The 17,335-nt window shown below is 39.7% G+C and overlaps 1 protein-coding gene across 1 annotated transcript in view; it reads right to left on the bottom strand.

Moving 5' to 3' along the window:
• LOC108518280 (ceruloplasmin-like) overlaps positions 1 to 17,335 on the bottom strand; it is a 49,912-nt gene that overhangs the window by 15,665 nt on the left and 16,912 nt on the right. The window contains 10 exon segments of the mRNA XM_017856539.1: positions 1,301 to 1,502; positions 2,693 to 2,799; positions 4,394 to 4,522; positions 6,069 to 6,208; positions 7,003 to 7,210; positions 9,856 to 10,068; positions 11,132 to 11,282; positions 12,965 to 13,176; positions 13,432 to 13,572; positions 14,449 to 14,579. Coding sequence (XP_017712028.1) covers positions 1,301 to 1,502; positions 2,693 to 2,799; positions 4,394 to 4,522; positions 6,069 to 6,208; positions 7,003 to 7,210; positions 9,856 to 10,068; positions 11,132 to 11,282; positions 12,965 to 13,176; positions 13,432 to 13,572; positions 14,449 to 14,579 — 1,634 coding nt within the window.

The raw sequence follows: 17,335 nt of genomic DNA, 5'->3' as shown, positions 1-17,335 counted from the left end.
TTCCCTCCTTTTCTAAGTGGACAGACTCCTATGCAACCTTAAAAAATCAACTTGAATGTCTCTTCCCTATCATGAAGGCTTTCCAAATCTTCCAAATAAGGATTTAAAGCACTGCACTGTGTTTAAATTCCCATGACAGCATCCCACCCCGCGTCATACTCCTTGGATTGTCGCAAGTCTGGCGTCTCTTAGACTGTAAACAACATGAGGGCAGATGACCAATATTATGGGCCTTTGTATCTCTTTAGGGCCTTGCAAGGTGTTTTGTGCCCTCTATGACACTTATTAAAAAGACTATTGGTAAAATGGATGTCACCCTTGAATTAACTTTAAATTTACATATATTTCTAAAAAAGAAAAAAGAAACCTTAGAAGTGGGAAATTACTATATTTGAATTTGCCTTAGTTAAGGATCTTTTACCCAGTCATATCTCTGAGCCCCCTCAGCTGAGCGGCTGAAGACCAGAAGTTTCCCTGGCTAAGAAAGTAAGTGAGATTGTTTATGTGCTTTCTATTGGAATAATTGTCTTGTTACTGTGATTCTAGATGGGGGGAGGTCATCTAGGTGTACCTAGATGCATCTAGTCACAGTCAACCTATAAAATAATTTTGGCTGATGAGTATGAAGTTTTCAAAACTTCTGCCTGTGAAGGTAATGTGATGGAAGGGTGGGTGGGGCCATGTTCACTTTGGTTTGCTCCAAGCCCCACCTCTCCCTGTGTTCATCCAGGCAAAATACTTAGAAAATTATGATAGTAAGGCCTTCCTGAAATGACAGCTGATGTTCCTGGTTTTACATTGTCTGCATAGCTCTAGAAAGCATGAGCATTTGCTGTGCTGGCTAAGTCAGCAGTCTGTGGCATATGGGCAAGGCCCAACACACTGCCTCTGTTACTGCAGCCCATGAGCTAAGAATGGTTTTAAAATTTCTAAATTGTTGGAAAAAAAGGTAAATAATATTATTTCTTGACATGGTATATGAGATAAAAATTTCAGCATCCATAAATGAAGTTTTTGGTTCTCAGTCACTTTCATTTGCTTTCCTATTTTCTATGACTACTTTCGTTCTACAGTGGCAGAGTAGAGTATGGCTTATGACAGAGACCATGTGGCCTGCAAGCCTAACTTCTTTACTATCTGGCCCTTGCAGAAAAAATTTGCCGATCCCTGGTCTACATGATCTATACCAGACCTATGTAGTTGAATTCTATAAACTGTGCTGAGTGAGGCCCTTTCATCTGTTTCATTTATGCAGAGCAACCTGTGGGTTACCATTGGTGAGTCAGTGAGTGAATGTTACCATGCATGTGGTTGCTGAGTTGAAAAGTATCATCTTCCTTGTCCACTTTGTTTGGCTCTGAAGCATAGGTGTTGATATTGTCTTCAAAGTACCAGGATTCATTCTCATCGAAAACCATGAAGTGAAGAACACGGTGAACTATGTTGGGGTTGATGTCTTTGCGGCATACAATCAGAGGGCCTACCAGTCCACTGTAAAGGTCCTGAGGAGGCAAAGCAAGATCATTCACTGTGGCCACAACTAACATTTTCCCTCACAAAATAAAAGAGGTAGATTCAAGTTTTACTTTTTAATGAGGTCAGATCCTGGGTTTTTAATTATCAGGATTCTGAGATTTAGGAACAAAATGTTTGACGTGCTCAATGCTTGATTGAAGAAAAATTGTAACCTCATTCATTAGAGTTGAAGTCTAAAGAGAACAACAGACCTCTGAAAGGGATTTTAGATACATTTTTCAGTGGATTTAGCTCTATTTTGACATTTTAATAAAAAAGAATTTTGGTTTTAATTAGAATTCCTGGCATTGAAGTTGGTTGGCAGGAAGTCTAAAGGAGTTAGTCCTTTCACCTTTGTGCTTTTGCCCCTGCAGCAACTTTTAGTTGAGAGTCTTCATTTTGTTTTTGAATTAAATCTCTGTGTGGATTCTTGTTTCAGGCAGAGTGGGCCAAGATAAGAGTTCAAACAGAACGCTTGCACTGTTTTTTTTTTTAGTGCAAACAAACTTGAACCCTATAGTTGAGGGTTTTAAATATAAACACACACATACACCCCCTACACACACACACACAATATGTATATATTCATTTCTTATTAATCATAGAATTATACCATTCTTCATTTATTATTACTATTGTTACTATTATTATTATTGTTTAGAGACCGAGTCTTGCTGTGTTACCTAGGCAATAGTGTGACCATAGCTCAGCATAATCTTGAACTCCTGGACTCACGCGATCCTCCTATCTCAGCCTCCCATTGCTAGGACTACAGCATGTGCCACTGCGCCTGGCTAATTTTAAAACTTTTTGTATAGACATCAGCCACCACATCCAACTGAATTTTAAAATTCTTTACAGTATGTTGTTTTCTGTAATTCAAATACTATTCAGTGGAACAAAGTATAGTCTATTATTGTATAATTAGTTATATTTTTCAATTCACAGTGAGATTATGCAAAGAATTATAAACTTAAGTAATCATAATGTAATAATTTATTTTGCTTTTGAAAAATGCAGACCCATGTAGGAATAAAAGCTGAACAGTAGTTAAGTTACTTAATGGAAAGTTTACACAGAACTAAGATTTTTAAGAACAATGATAAACACCTTCTTTCTTCCATTATAATTTCTAGGAGGAGATAGGATAAGAACTCTTATTTGATTTAAACTTTACCTTAGCCACAGATACAGTTGAATAGTAAAACCAAGGTATGCATTCAAAGTCCAGTGAGGTAGGACCAGTTCTATCAGGTATCTGCCAATTATATATTTGAATCTCTCCTGAAATAGACAAATGAAGTGTATTTAAATAGAGCTTTTAAAATCAGACTTCTTTATGGAGAACCAGACGATGAGCAAACACTAAAGCTATAAAAATAGTAGGCAGCATAGTCCTAGCTTTCACTTCTGGTTTCACTTCTTGCTTTCTGATCTTAGTCAATGTGGCAATTACTCAATGTGACAAAGCCTTGAATCCCAGTTCTGAACCTTCCAATGTGTGGATCACATGTACCTCCTCCCTGCCCTCAAGGCTGTGCATATTAGTCCCATTGGATCTTAATTCTATATTCTTGCAGTAAAATTCTTTTGCTCCCTTCCCACCATAATCCTGTGTCTCCCACTTCCAAAGCTCCATGGGAGTTATGGTCCTGTGACATTAACCAACCCTACCCCCAGCTCCCAAATCTGTAACAATCTACTTAGCACTAACCCTTGCCTTCCAGTACACCACACAATGCCTGGCATATAGCAGGTAGAGTAGTCAGAAGTGTTTGTGGAATGCATGTAGTAGATCCTTTCCTAACTAATCAGAACAGAGGGCTGACTTGCAAACTCCCTTAATACAAGACTCAACAGACCATAAGACTGTTTTTAAAAACAAAAAGAAATATTTCGCCCACCATCGAAGTCTATCATCAGTCCCTCTGCTTTACAAATCTTTTCTTTCTGAATTTGGCTTTCATTGATACTCTTAATTTCCAAAACTACTTGTTTTGGTGAGCAACTATAGTGGACATTCTGATGCCACCCCTAGATCCGCAATCAAGAATGAAGAACATTTCACTCCAGCAGGTGTAGCCCGCTTTAGAGAGAGACTTGGCTGAAGAAAGCCACCTCGCTCAAGATTGCATCTAATGACTGCTGCAGGGACATAACAGCCCAGCTCTCTCACTCCAGCTTAGGACAGCTGAGGGTCACCCTATCTTCAGAGCGGGGTTGGCTGTGACTTCTGTTGAGGCTGCATCTCTGCTCAACCTCACTCCTTGTCCAATCCTACTCATTTCTCATTCTTTCCATATTAGCTGATTCCAAGAGCACTATCTACACACAAATCCTCATATCAGAGTCTGCTTAATGGGCATTTTTTATTAAAAAATATTAATGTTCTTCTGAGTTATTTATGTTGAATGGCATGCTGTGTAGCAGTGATTCCATTTCATGGAAATGTTAATATATGGGGTCCATCATTTCCTCTTATTGGCTCAATCCTCCCCTACTTTCTCACATATTGCATCTTGTACTCAACTCCTACTTTAGCACCTTAGTTGGAGAGATTAAATATAGTATAAGAATACCTGGCAGCTGGATAGGTAAAGAGGTGGAAGGGAGGGTGGATCTAGAGGATAAATTGATACACTGGGGAGGTGGTCCCTGAAGACCAAACCTTCACTTCACAGTTCTGCTCATGGTGCCCCAATCTGGAAGTAAACTTGACTTGCAGAAGGAACTTCCCCGCCAAATGTTTCTTCAGGCCCATCTTACTAGTCCACTGGTCTCTCTCATCTGGAACTGCACCCATATATTTAAAAGAACATTAGCCTCGTAGTCCTGCATAAAAGCTTTGGGGATTTTTTTTTTCTCCCAGAGTAATTACCTGGCTGAGTTGGAACAACAGTGGAATTATTTGTTTTCACTCCATGAGCATGAATAGAATACGGTCTTGAGGCTTTATTTTTAAAGATAATTTGAATTTTTTGACCAGGGTTGAGCAATATTAATGGACCTAGAGAATATAAAAAGGAATATGTCTGGATAATTGTTATTTATTTTAAATTATGAGTCATCTGTCTTCTTAAGTATTTACACAGTGACTTATTCTTATCCTTTTACTTAACATGTAGCCAAATGAAATAAAAACATTTAACAAGTAGATCACTGCTGATTTATGAGACATGATTTTGCCTGAAATTTTAAATCATTTAGGATTTTATGAGTTTTGCTTTGTTTTGTTTTTGCCAGAAAACTTATTTTAATGAACATCGGTTTATGCCTATGAAAACATACAATTTAAAGATGAAACCCTTTCTTTTCTTTCTTGACCAATCTCAAATTTCAAGGCTTTTATTCTCTTGCTCCTTATTCTACTGGAGGATTGCAAGGCACTGCAAGGCCTGTTTATTGACCCAAAGTGAGTTTCTCTCTTACAGACTAAAAACCTTCATTTTACTCTCTCTCCCTTTCATCCTAAGCCAAGAACTACAGATATAAAATTAATTTTAAATCTTCTTTCTATTTGGAAGCAGATTGAATCAGTGGCTCTGAAAACTTCTGAAACACAGGTGGTTTTGAGATGAGATAAGCAGCAAGAACTCTGCAAACCTGTGCTACAGTTACTAAAATTAGAGCCCTGAAGATGCCTGCTGGAGGTTAAATGCTAGCTAAAGACAGGGCCTCTTTGCTCCCTGTGACCATTTCACCTCCCCAAACAATATGCATGTTTTTTCTTTTTAATAAGTGTTTTCCTTTTTGCATACATAATAATAGAACCTTGAGGGTCAGATTGCATTATTTATCTTCATGCATTTAGCCAAAATCCTAGAGAAAACAAACATCCTGTGGTTACTAAAGATAGGAGCCCACTCAAAAGCAGCAGCAACAGGATAGCGTAGGCTTCCCTCCAAAGAGGCTTCCCTCCAGGGCTCACAAAGAGACAAGCTCTAGAGGCTCACGGAGAGCCAAAAGGAGCAAAAGTTCCTCTTCATCAGCATGTAAATCCATCTCCTCAGAGTCCCACATCATAAAATAACCTCTAACATACACATACACATAGATATTAAGACTGAAACAGGAGTTGGTCGTGTGGAAATGTCGCATGTGGGCACCTGGGGTGACTCAGAGGTTTCCTAGTTGATCTATCAAGGGTGGAAGAAAGAGTTGTAATTTCCTCACTCAGACAGAAAACACTTAAATTTACATAAAGAAGTTCCTTTCCTCACTATATTAGGGTCCCCTGGACTTTGTTTTAATGTTATTGAAATGATCCCTAAATGCTACTTCTAAACTCCTTTCTAGAATGTTTTAATTCTGAGAGCAAGAATCCAGGTAATCTGACACTGAGCACATTACTTTTCCACATTCTCCTTATTTTTTAGGAAACAACGCTTGAATCATTTTTTTCCCCAGTGAAAATGCCTATCAGCAAACAAATTAGAATTACAGGAACTTTCCTCTTTCAAAGTAGAGGTTGACAACGGCCTCCATGCGTACAACAATTTCTAATGGCTGAAGACAAGAAAAACTCAAAAACCAATCTTATGGTATATCAATACCTAGTATATCAAGATGTTTTTCATCTTCATTCCTTTTTGTTTGATTTGTGAACGTGTCATCATCATATTGACGATATAAGACTTTCTTGTATTTGGACCCAAGAAGTGTTCCACTTTTATCCACAAACATGCTCGTTTGGCTTTAAGAAAATAAAAGCAAAAACAAAAAAAAACCCACAAAGTTAGTTAATTTAACCATTAATTTAGACAAAGAACTCATATGGAAGAACTTCTTATATCTGGAAGCGGTTTTACCTAGAACTGTAAGTCATCTTTTTAAAAAATATATTAATTCTAGCAAGATAGTTATTCACTCTACATTTTAAAGCATATTTTCTGGATAAAATTCAGTTTTATAAATAGTAAGAGAAAACCAGAAAAGAAATCAAATTGTACAAAAGAGAAAAACGGGTGTCTTTAATTTGAAGTTCTCAGAAGAACAGAGGTAGAAGAAAATGAAGACAAAAGAAAAACCTGACAGATTGTAAATACTGAAAGTAGCTGAAGTTATGTTACTGTTCCTGTGGTGAGATCAGACAGTAACATACGTCCAGGAAGGATGCAAGAAGTGAAAAGACAGGCAGGAAGAAATAAAACCCGTAAGTAAGTTATATAGACATTTAGAAAGATTTGAAGCCCTTTGCAATTGAATATGTCACACACACGCACACATATACACACACACAAATTTTGAAGTGATTTATAATTGAGAATATCCTAAACACACAAATATCACACCCATATACCCGTTATGCACACAAACACCATAACAAACACAAGTAAATATACCACACACACCCACCATACCAAACACAAATAAATACAACACACACACAGACACAGACACACACAGACAGACTGAAAGGAAAGAGAGGAAGACTCAGAAAGAACCCTTAGAACCCTTCCCATTTAGAGACTGGAGCTATCACCATACTTCTCTCTTTGTAAGCGGTGGAGTTCATTCTCCCAGTTTCTGCTAGGAGAATAATCCCATTCCATTTCCTCGGCTGCAATGTAAATAATTTTCTCCTCCTGGTATTGTGTTTGATCAGGGTTTGGCTTCCCACATTGCCTCACGTGATATTTATGTTTCATACCTCCTAGATTGTGTTTTATTGTTATGCAAACCAAATCAAAAGTTCCTACAGATGAGTAAGAAAGGAATGGTTAAAGCTTTGCCTTCAGATTTCTTTCCTCTGTAAAATTATTCATAAGCTGCAACCCTCAAAAGAAGTACAGTAAAATCATTCATTCATTCTTTCATTAATTCAACAAATATTTATTGATCACCTTCTTTGTGTCAGACGTATTTCTAGGCATTCAGGAAACATCAGAGAACAAAATAGTTAAAAATTCTTGCTCTCAGAGTTCATATTGCAAGGTGTTGTGGAGAAGACAAGAAACATGTTAAGCAACTTGTATGTATGCTGGAAGGTGGTAAGAGCTATGATTAAAGCAAAAAAGGAAAACAGCGTAAGGAGGACTGAGAATTCTGGATGTTGGGAAGGGCTCAAGACAGCAGTGAGCAATATCATGGGTAAGCAGGGTAGGCCTTGATGAGAGGGTGATATCTGGGCAAAAGTTTATAAGAGATGAGGTGGGTCTGGAGGAAAAGTATAAAAGTGTGTTCTCTCTAGGCAGAAGAAACAGGTAGCAAAGGCCTCAGGCCAGGAGACTGTTTGGTGTGTATGAAGACCACCCAAGAGGCCAGTGTGTCTGGAGGGAGGGAGCAAGGGTGAAAGTACTAGTGAGTGGAGGGCCGGGTCGTGGAGCCCTTGTGGGCCACTGAATACATGATAGCTTTCACTGAGTGAAATGGAGAACCACTGTGGGATTTTAAGTCAATGAAGGGTATAAGGATACTCTAGCAGCTGTGCTGAGAATAGACTGGCGTGTACAATGGTGGAAGAAATGGGATCTGTTGAGAGGCTATCAAAAATAATCGATGAGAGATGATGGCTTTGATCAGAGTGGTAGGTAGCAGAGGAGGGAGTGAAAAAAAGTTGAATACATTAAAAATACATTAAAAATCCAAAACAATGACAAAACGAAAACAAACCACCATAACAAAAAAAACTCTAGCCTGATTCCGACCAGAACATTCCACCTGAATTCCAGTTTTCTTTCTTTTACCTTGGTAATTTTAGGCCCACCACGTGCTGACACTGCTTCTTGATGAATGCTCTTTTCAACTCTACATATTTCTGTTGTTGCTGTGACTTTTGTGGAGAGTAAGTTTTAAGAAGATGTACAAGGAAGCAAAACCTTCAGACTCAGAGGGTTTGAGAAAAAGAATTTGTTTAAAACGAAATAATCCCTGTACAAGCTCTAGCACCATGTTTGACATATAGTGTACATGTCTCCACTTGTTTGCTACAGTTGATATGCCTTGGAAAAGAGAATGAGACAAGGTAGTTTTTAAATCCAGAAAAACACCTGCAGGGGAGAGGAGAGGAAGGACTGGGGCAGGAAAAAGAAATAACTTGTCCCTGAATGAGCATGGAGGTACATCTCTAACAAAGAGGAGGGAAAAAAGCACCAGAGAAAGATCTCTCTCTCTCTTTTTTTTTTTTTTTTTTTGAGACTGAGTCTTGCTCTGTTGACCAGGGTGGAGTACAGTGGTGTGATCTCTCACTGTAAGCTCCACCTCCTGGGTTCACACCATTCTCCTGCCTCAGCCTCCCGACTAACTGGGACTACAGGCGCCCACCACTACGCCTAGCTAAGTTTTTTGTATTTTTAGTAGAGATGAGGTTTCACCGTGTTAGGCAGGATGGTCTCGATCTCCTGACCTCATGATCCACCTGTCTCGGCCTCCCAAAGTGCTGGGATTACAGGCGTGAGCCACCGCACCCGGCCAAAGATCTCTTTCTTTTCGCCTCCAATTACTCTGAATCACAAATTTTGCTTGTTTGAAAAGTAAAATTTTAAATGTTGAAATGAAGAAAATGTAGTCAAATGAATATCTGGCATCACAAAGAGTCAAGATACCAATTCATGGTATTTATACAGTAGTTTATCATATAGCCAGGTTTTGGTTGGTATCAGTCATTTTTGACCAAGATAGATGGATTTTGGGGGGACAAGTATAAAGGACAAGGGCTGATCTACTGGATTAAAGAAGGAACTCACATTTATTGAAAGTCTAACATATGCCAGGCACTTTACTACACTTTACCTATCTCATTGATCACTGTCTATTCCTTTTGCAAATTACAAGTTTTACAATTCCTGTTTTACAAATGAGAAAATGAGGTTCAGAAAGAAGGCTGGTTTCCTTTGATCCCCACACAGTTCTTTGATACGGGGTGCCTTCTTAAAAAAAAAATGTTGCCAGCAAGGATCAACCTCACTGAAGCTAAAACACTGATCTAGAGAGCAAAGCAAGTAAGGAGGATAGAAAGAGGAAGGCACAAGGCAGCAGGGTAAGGTCGAAGCAGGAGGAAGGTCTGGGAAACAAATGGACCGAAGAGTAAGAAATGCAGAAGACAAAAGAATGAAAATGAGTTTAAAGGGTTTAAAACATCTGCATTATGTTTGAAGAACATTGGGATGGTTTAAAGCCTAAAGGACTAGGAAGAGGACCTGAAAAAACTGAGGGGATTTATGTGTACAGGAAAATGTGACACTAAGGCTCTTATAAATGAAATGGAGCAGGGCAAAGGTTTCTCAAGCATTGTTTGTATCAGTTCAATTTTTTTTCCTGTACAGAATATTCAGTGCATATAAAGATAGTGCTTCTGCATACTTTAATGTTTCAGGCTGAATGAAAAGACCCACTGCTCACCTATAGAATCAGGTGTCATCAAAAGCGTCTGAGAAGTATGAGGAAACACAGGTATTGTGTCCTTTCTTGCTCCTAAAGAAGTGAAGGTATTTCCTGAAAAATATATCCCGTGTAAATCTTCCACTGATCCTACACTGAAAACGTGCCACAAAACGTTGTCTCCTAAGCACATATCCAATCCAGGCAGATTTCCATACATGTATCCATTTATGGCTGCAAGGCATTTGTAACAAAGGAAAGAGTATTTAATGTACTAGTACTTGATATCTTTTGAAACCCAACAAAACATTAATCATGAAGCAGCTCATTTATGTAAAAAAAGCAAAGCAATTTTTTCAACTTTGCTCTCCTCTATTGTTATTTAATCACTTCATGGGGGCTAAAACTGACATTATAGAATTAGAGAATGACAGAATTCCATGATACTCTCACTGGGTCATTCCAGTCAAGCCCTTCCTTTTAGAGTTGAGGAAACCAAGGCCAGAGAAGTAGTTACTTGTCCAATGTCATATGGCTAATAAACGAAAATGTTAAGACCAAAGTCCATGTCTCCAGATTCTGGATCAATCCTTTTCCCACTGCACTGTGCAGTCTTCAAAAACCAACAACCAACCAACCAGCCACCTACCAACCCACCCAACCAGCTCATCAAACACCCTACTCCACCCACTCTTCGAATTTGGCAATAGAGAAGTATGTGACTTTTAACATTTAGCTATAGATAAAATATATTGCACCAAGAAGGTGTTGGTAAATATTTGCTAAGTTAAATTCAAAATAATCACCCTAGTAGACAATATTCTTCTTAGGAAATGATATTTACTTATTATGTATATATTTATTTATTTTTTGAGATGGAGTTTTGCTCTTGTTACCCAGGCTGGAGGGCAATGGCACGATCTCAGCTCACTGCAACCTCTGCTTCCTGGGTTCAAGTGATTCTCCTGCCTCAGCCTCCCAAGTAGCTGGGATTACAGGCATGCACCACCTCTCCCGGCTAATTTTTGTATTTTTAGTAGAGACGGGGTTTCACCGTGTTGGCCAGGCTTGTATCAAACTCCTGACCTCAGGTGATCCACCCACCTCGGCCTCTCAAAGTGCTGGGATTACAGGTGTGAGCGACCGCACCTGACTGGGAAATGATATTTAAAGGAAACATAAGTGTATTAGCCGACCGTTGTGGGGAAAACCTAAGTCGGTTTTAATCCATAGTTCTTTAGGCAAAATAAAATTCAGTGTTTAATGCATTTATCTTGTAAGTTAAATTGTTTCTTACAGTACATCTTATTTGAGGCTTGGAAGTCTGGATCCTCTTTATCTATGTTTTCAGGCTCTGTGATAAATGTTCTGATATTTTCCTCCAAGAGATCACTTTCATTTTCATCAAATATTGTGGCAAGTAGGTAAAACTCTTTGTCTACTCCTTTCTGTGGAAGAGAATAGAAAAAGGAATAGACATGAAGTATAGACAGTCCACATACAAATCTAGCCAAATGGTTGATCTGCATACAGTGTGTCCCACACAAGGAGATTGTGTACTTGTGAAAAATTTGATCAATGGACTTCCTGATTTTGGATAGTCCATAGAAAGGCACAAGTCCCAGTGAATGAATTATCACAGAACTAAGAAGTTGGGAGAAATCTCTATGACTTTTTTAATATAAAGTGTTTACTCCAGAGATTCCTATATCTAAACTTCATAAACTAAACCATAAGATGTTAATAGTGGCTTTTAACACAATGTACTCTATGGAAAGTAAGTTAAATAAATAGTTTTCAATTCTAGAAAGTCTGAATTTTAGGGCTTTTGAACAAATTTAATATAGAACATATTACTAGATTTAAATGTAAAAATTATAATGTGTTATAGAGATGATGACAACTATAGCAAGTATGACTTCATTAATATATAAAATATATATAAATATAAATATATATTTATAATTTTGAATAAGATATACATTGTTATATATGTATGGATTTATAAAGCTTTGTTACCTATACTTTTATATGCATGTAGAAAAGAACTAGATATTAGTTCACTTCTGAGTGAGAAAATAGGGAAACTCATTTAATTAACATTTATTGAGCACCTATTATATGCCCAAGAGGAGCTGTGGTTATTATTAAAAAATTAATAAAATCTTGTGTATACTTTCTAGAAACTTTCTAGAAAATCTTGTGTATACTTCCACTAGAAACAGCCTAGTGGAAGAAACAGACCAATGAAAACAATTGCATGGATAAATATTCTAAGAGAAACATACCTAAGGGACTATGGTAACCTGCAGGAGCTTCAACTAACTTTAGTCAGGGAACATTGTCCAAAGGAAGGTACTCTCAGTCTGAGTTTCAAAAATGTCCCCCACTTTTGGCAGATAAAACAGTGAGGAAAGGCCATTCCAGATGGAGAGAAGAGAGGAAAATCAGAGATGTCAAATAACCTTCCTTACTCAGGGCCTAAGGAGCTAATTCCACCATAATGCAGAATTCTACTTTGCCACTTAGAAGAAGCAAATTCTGCAGTGTAGGGGTGGGAGGGGACATAAATCTGAAGGAATTGTCAGGATCTGATGTGTTGGCTTCTGAGTCAACAAATTGTGGGGAGATTTTTGTTTCAGGGAGTGCTATAACCAGATTCCTTAGGGAGGGATGTGGACTAGCTGTACTAAAGCAAGGTAAGAGTGGAGACAGAAGTTAAGAATGAAAGGAATTCAGAAAGAGATGACAGTGCCTAAAATAATGCAGAGGTATTGGAGACTTAGTGATAAATGTGTACATGAGACAGAAGGAGTTGTTGATGAAAGTCCAAGGTTTAGTGATATTATTAACTAAGGGATAGAACAGAGGAAGAAAAGAGGCTGATTTAGGAAAGGGAGGGGAGGTAAATGTCTGCCCAAAAGGATGAGATGTCTGTGGGACATGCCAGAGTGCATGTTTATTGGGCAGAACCAGGTGTTCAGTTGAGGAAAGAATAGACTTGGGAGACATCAGTACACAGAAGTTGAAGCTGCTGATTCCTCTGGCCCTGAGACATTGTCATTCCTCTGCAGTTCTGTCTCAGGCACCTCTCACCAAGGGTTACCTGGCCATATGCCTCAGGACTCACCTGTTTGCCATCCTCTCCAAGACTTCCATTTCTACATACAAGGAGAGGCCCCAGAAGGCCACTGTTGATGTTTCTTTTCCCATTTACTGAAGAGTAATAGAACCAGGTCAAGCAGATGGGATCTGTGGAGGTGGGACCCACATCTTTTGGAACTTCCCATGTATAGACAAATGTTGTGCCAGGATTTACATGTGAAGAGGGTGAAGGGGTACCTAACAAGAGATAAACATTTATAGAATATAACCTAAAACCATAAGTACACTAGTCTAGACTGTGAGATCTCTGAGAGCAAGAACAGATCTTTCTCTTTGGGTGACAGTGGAATAGGAACTAAAGTAATAACTCTGCCACAATAAGTATGCAGAGCTGTTACACTGTGACAGGTAGGCTGCACAATAGGAGTTATATTTCTTGCTGGCATTATATGGTGGTATGGCTCACTTGGACCTCCCTTGAGCTCTACTTACTTTCTCCAGGTGTTTTGTAGAATGAACCCTCTTTGCTCTTGTTGTAAAGGAGTCCATGAGGCTGAATGCTGAGTGGTAGGGAAGCATTGTTATAGAAAGTGATTTTGATGGTCTGTCCCACCTCTGCCTTAATAACAGGGCCTAGAAACCAACAGAGTTAGTAGTTATCCTTTGTTTTCATAAAGTTAATTAATTGTCAAGTTGTGTTACTTGAGTAAAATTCTTTTAGGAAGAAATTAAAGGGATGATGCCATGAACCCAGAAATGGGTGCAACTGCAAGAAGACTAGATGATTCAAGGTCTTATAAAGTCACTTTGAATCAAAGATATTAGATATTAGATGAAGATTAGTCTCTTTGGATTTATAGGAACAAAGAATGTAGTTAAAATCACGGTGGGCTGGGCTCAGTGGCTCACGCTTGTAATCCCAGCAATTTGGAAGGCCGAGATTGGTGTATGGCTTGAGCCCAGGAGTTTGAGACCAGCCTGGGCAACATGTTGAAACCCGGTCTCTACAAAAAATACAAAAATTATCTGGGTGTGGTGATGTGTGTCTGTGGTCCCAGCTACTTGGGAGGCTGAAGGACGAGAATTGCTTGAATCTGAGAGGAGAGATTGCAGTGAACTGAGATTGTGCCATTGCACTCCAACCTGAGCAAAAGAGTGAGACCCTGTCTCGAAAAAAAAACAAAACAAAAACATCACAAAAATTAGCTGAGTATGATGGTGTGTTCCTGTAGTCCCAGCTATTCCAGAGGCTGAGATGAGAGGATCATTTGAGCCTGAGAGGCAAAGCCTGCAGTAAACAGAGGTCACACCACTGCACTCCACCCTGGGCAACAGAGCAAGACTGTCTCAAATAAAATAAAATAAAGTCATTGGGTGAATTGATGTATTATTTTCATAAAGCTATAATATTATTGCTAAACTCTCTAACTGGGTTGATGAATACTATTTTGATTGCAGAATATTTATAAATAATGTTTATAACCCCACAAGCTATGAATAGAATTTTACCAAGGATTCCAAGGTGTTCTTCTCTTGCCTTCTGTGTTTGGAAGGAAGCATCTGTATATTCACGGTAAACGAGTTTTTTGTAAGTTCCTCCAATTCTGATTGGACTTCGTTCAAAAAATAACTGGGATTTACTGTGCAGAGAAGGTAGATACACAAAGAACTTTTATATTTACAGTTATCATGTGAAAAGATAGAAAGAATCCAAACACATGTTTAAAATATTTTAATTTATTTCTGATTATAAAAGTAATGCATGCTCAATTACCTAAAATTTGAAAAAAGAAGAAATCAACAAAAAACAGGAAATCCTCCGTATCCCCATCATATATAGTTACTATAGTTCAATTATTTTATGGTAAATCATCCTTCTTCAGTCTTTTGGTCTATGCACATATATTATAATTATCATATTAATTTTTACCTAGTTATTTGTCTGCAAAATTCTTTTGGGAATAAAATTAAAAAGATATGATTCTGACTTTTTTTTCAGAGCAGGGTAATAACAAATATTGTCTATTAAAACAATTATTTGCAGAGATGCTATAATATTAAAAAGATAGATGTTATTATTTTTTAAATTATTGTAATAAAAAGGAGCTCTGAGAAGAAGTATTTCCTAACAACGAAGTGGTAACTTGCTGTGCCAAAACATCATAGAATTCTACAGCCAGGAGGATCAAGCAAAATGAATCTATTAATTCATACTTATTTTAGACGATATAAAATGAGAGTAAGCCCTAAATCTAAATCTAGTTCTTTGCTCTAAGCCCAGTTATCTTTCTGACATTTAATAACAAAATTTCCATTACACAGATTGAGTAATTTATTGATAAGCTTAAAATGTAAGAAAAGGACTAAAGGCACCCAGCACTCACATTCACAAAGAAGGACCAAAACACTGAGTAGATAATCACAAGTTGGATAGAGCATCGAAGAGAGAACACTGGAATTCGGCAGGGAAGTGTCAAAGAACATCTGAGACACAGAAGGAAAGGGAAGCAAGGCAGCTGTCACTGCTCAGACTGGCTGGGAGCCGGGAGAGGCTCCCCAGTGTGGGAAAAAGATAAGTGAGAGATCTTCAGCAGTCCATACTTCAACCATGGATTCTTGCAATCCTAGCCACAGGAGAACCCCTCAGCCCTTGCAGGCTGTGAGACCAGTAGAGAGAGTGGCTTGGAGTTGATATAATGGCATCATTCCAGAGAGGGAGTTCATGCTGGGTCCCATGCAACCCCCGAGACCCAAATAGCTATAGCATGGCACCATTTTGAGCTCCCAGCCCCCACCAGACTGTATCCTGCCCCAGGGCCCAACAGCCCCTGTATCTCCACATCCCTAGAACCCCACTGAAATTCCCCTGTGTCCACTCAGATGGCTGAAGCACAGTGACACTAGCCGGATCCAGTAGAGTGGCAGGGTCCCCAACACTCCAGCCCATATGATGTTCTACACTGTGGGGGATGGGCTGTGCAGTGCACCAGGGAGGCTACCCCAGAACAAGGTAAGCTGTGCATACCCTCTCCAGAGCCTGACAGCCACCTGCCTGGAGTGACTGCCACTGATAGCAAACATTGCCCTTTGAGCAGCAGAGCTACCACACACCTGAATGCACCTTTGGTGGACATGAAACCAGCCCATCTAGATGCTGTCCTGGAGTCTGAGGACAGGCACACCTGCCCACTGCTGCTTCTACCCAAGTGTGCCATCTTGGGCACTGGGGATCAACTTGCCCTGCCTGCCACAGCTGTTCCTCATGTGCACTATCAGGGGACCTGAAGACTGTCTTGCCCCACCTGCTATTGGCACCCAGGCATGCCATCTAGGGACCTGAGGGCGAGCCTGCCCACTCTGCTGGTGCCCACACACATTAACTGGGAACCTAGGGATTGACCCATCCTATCCACCACAGTCTACACTCATGCACATCATCGAGGGCCTGAGAACAGGCCCACTATGCCTGATGCCACCTCTGCCATTGCCCACATGTGCTGTCCAGGGACCTGGAGATCGATCCGCCCTGCCTGCCATCACCAGCATCTATGCACTTCTCCTGGGGACCTGCCTGGCCTGCCAGAACCCACAAGTGTTATCGAGGCCTGAGGATCAACCTTCTCCACCAACCACCGCTGAATTTGTACACTACTTCCAGGGTATGAGGACAGGTCTGCCCAACCTGCTGCCATCACCACTGCTAGCACCCACCTGCATGTACCACCTGCGGCTCTAGGGAATGACCTGCTCAGACTGTTGCTTCCACCACTGGCACTTATGTATGTCATCTGGGGGCCTGAGGGTTGGCCTGCTACCACTCCTGCCATCACCAACACCATACATGCCACCCAGGGACCCAAAGATATGCCCAAATCACCATTGCCACTGCTGACATCTAAGAAAGCCACTTGGAGGCCCAATAATTAGCCTGTCTGGATCCTCTAACACCAGTGCCCATGTATACTGCTGGGCCCCAGGGACGGGAAGACTCAGCCTGCTGCCACCACCACTGGGGCCCAAGAACTGTCCCATCTGGCATCCCCATCCCCAGCAAAACCACAGCCTCCACTAACAACCACAGCATAAGCCACCAAGGAACTCACAAGCACCACTGATGCTGATTACAGCTGAAGAAATCGTACAGAAACCACATGACTGCATGCAGCAAGAATCAAAGTTCAAACATCCTACCCAATCCACACTATAAATACATCTATAGAAAAAGTCTTTTCCTACAAAAGCCAACCCCCGTCCCCCCAAAATGGGAAGAAGTGCAGATATCAATGTAAAACACAAGAAGCAAGAAAAAGCAAGGAAACATGACACTTCCAAAAGAACACAATGATTCTCCAGCAACAGATTACAATGAAAAGAAATCCATGGAATGCCAAAAAAA

Source organism: Rhinopithecus bieti, unplaced genomic scaffold (genome assembly GCF_001698545.2).
Source record: "Rhinopithecus bieti isolate Rb0 unplaced genomic scaffold, ASM169854v2 scaffold_42565, whole genome shotgun sequence".
Taxonomy (NCBI): Eukaryota; Metazoa; Chordata; class Mammalia; order Primates; family Cercopithecidae; genus Rhinopithecus; species Rhinopithecus bieti.
This window is presented reverse-complemented; position numbering and strand designations above follow the sequence as displayed.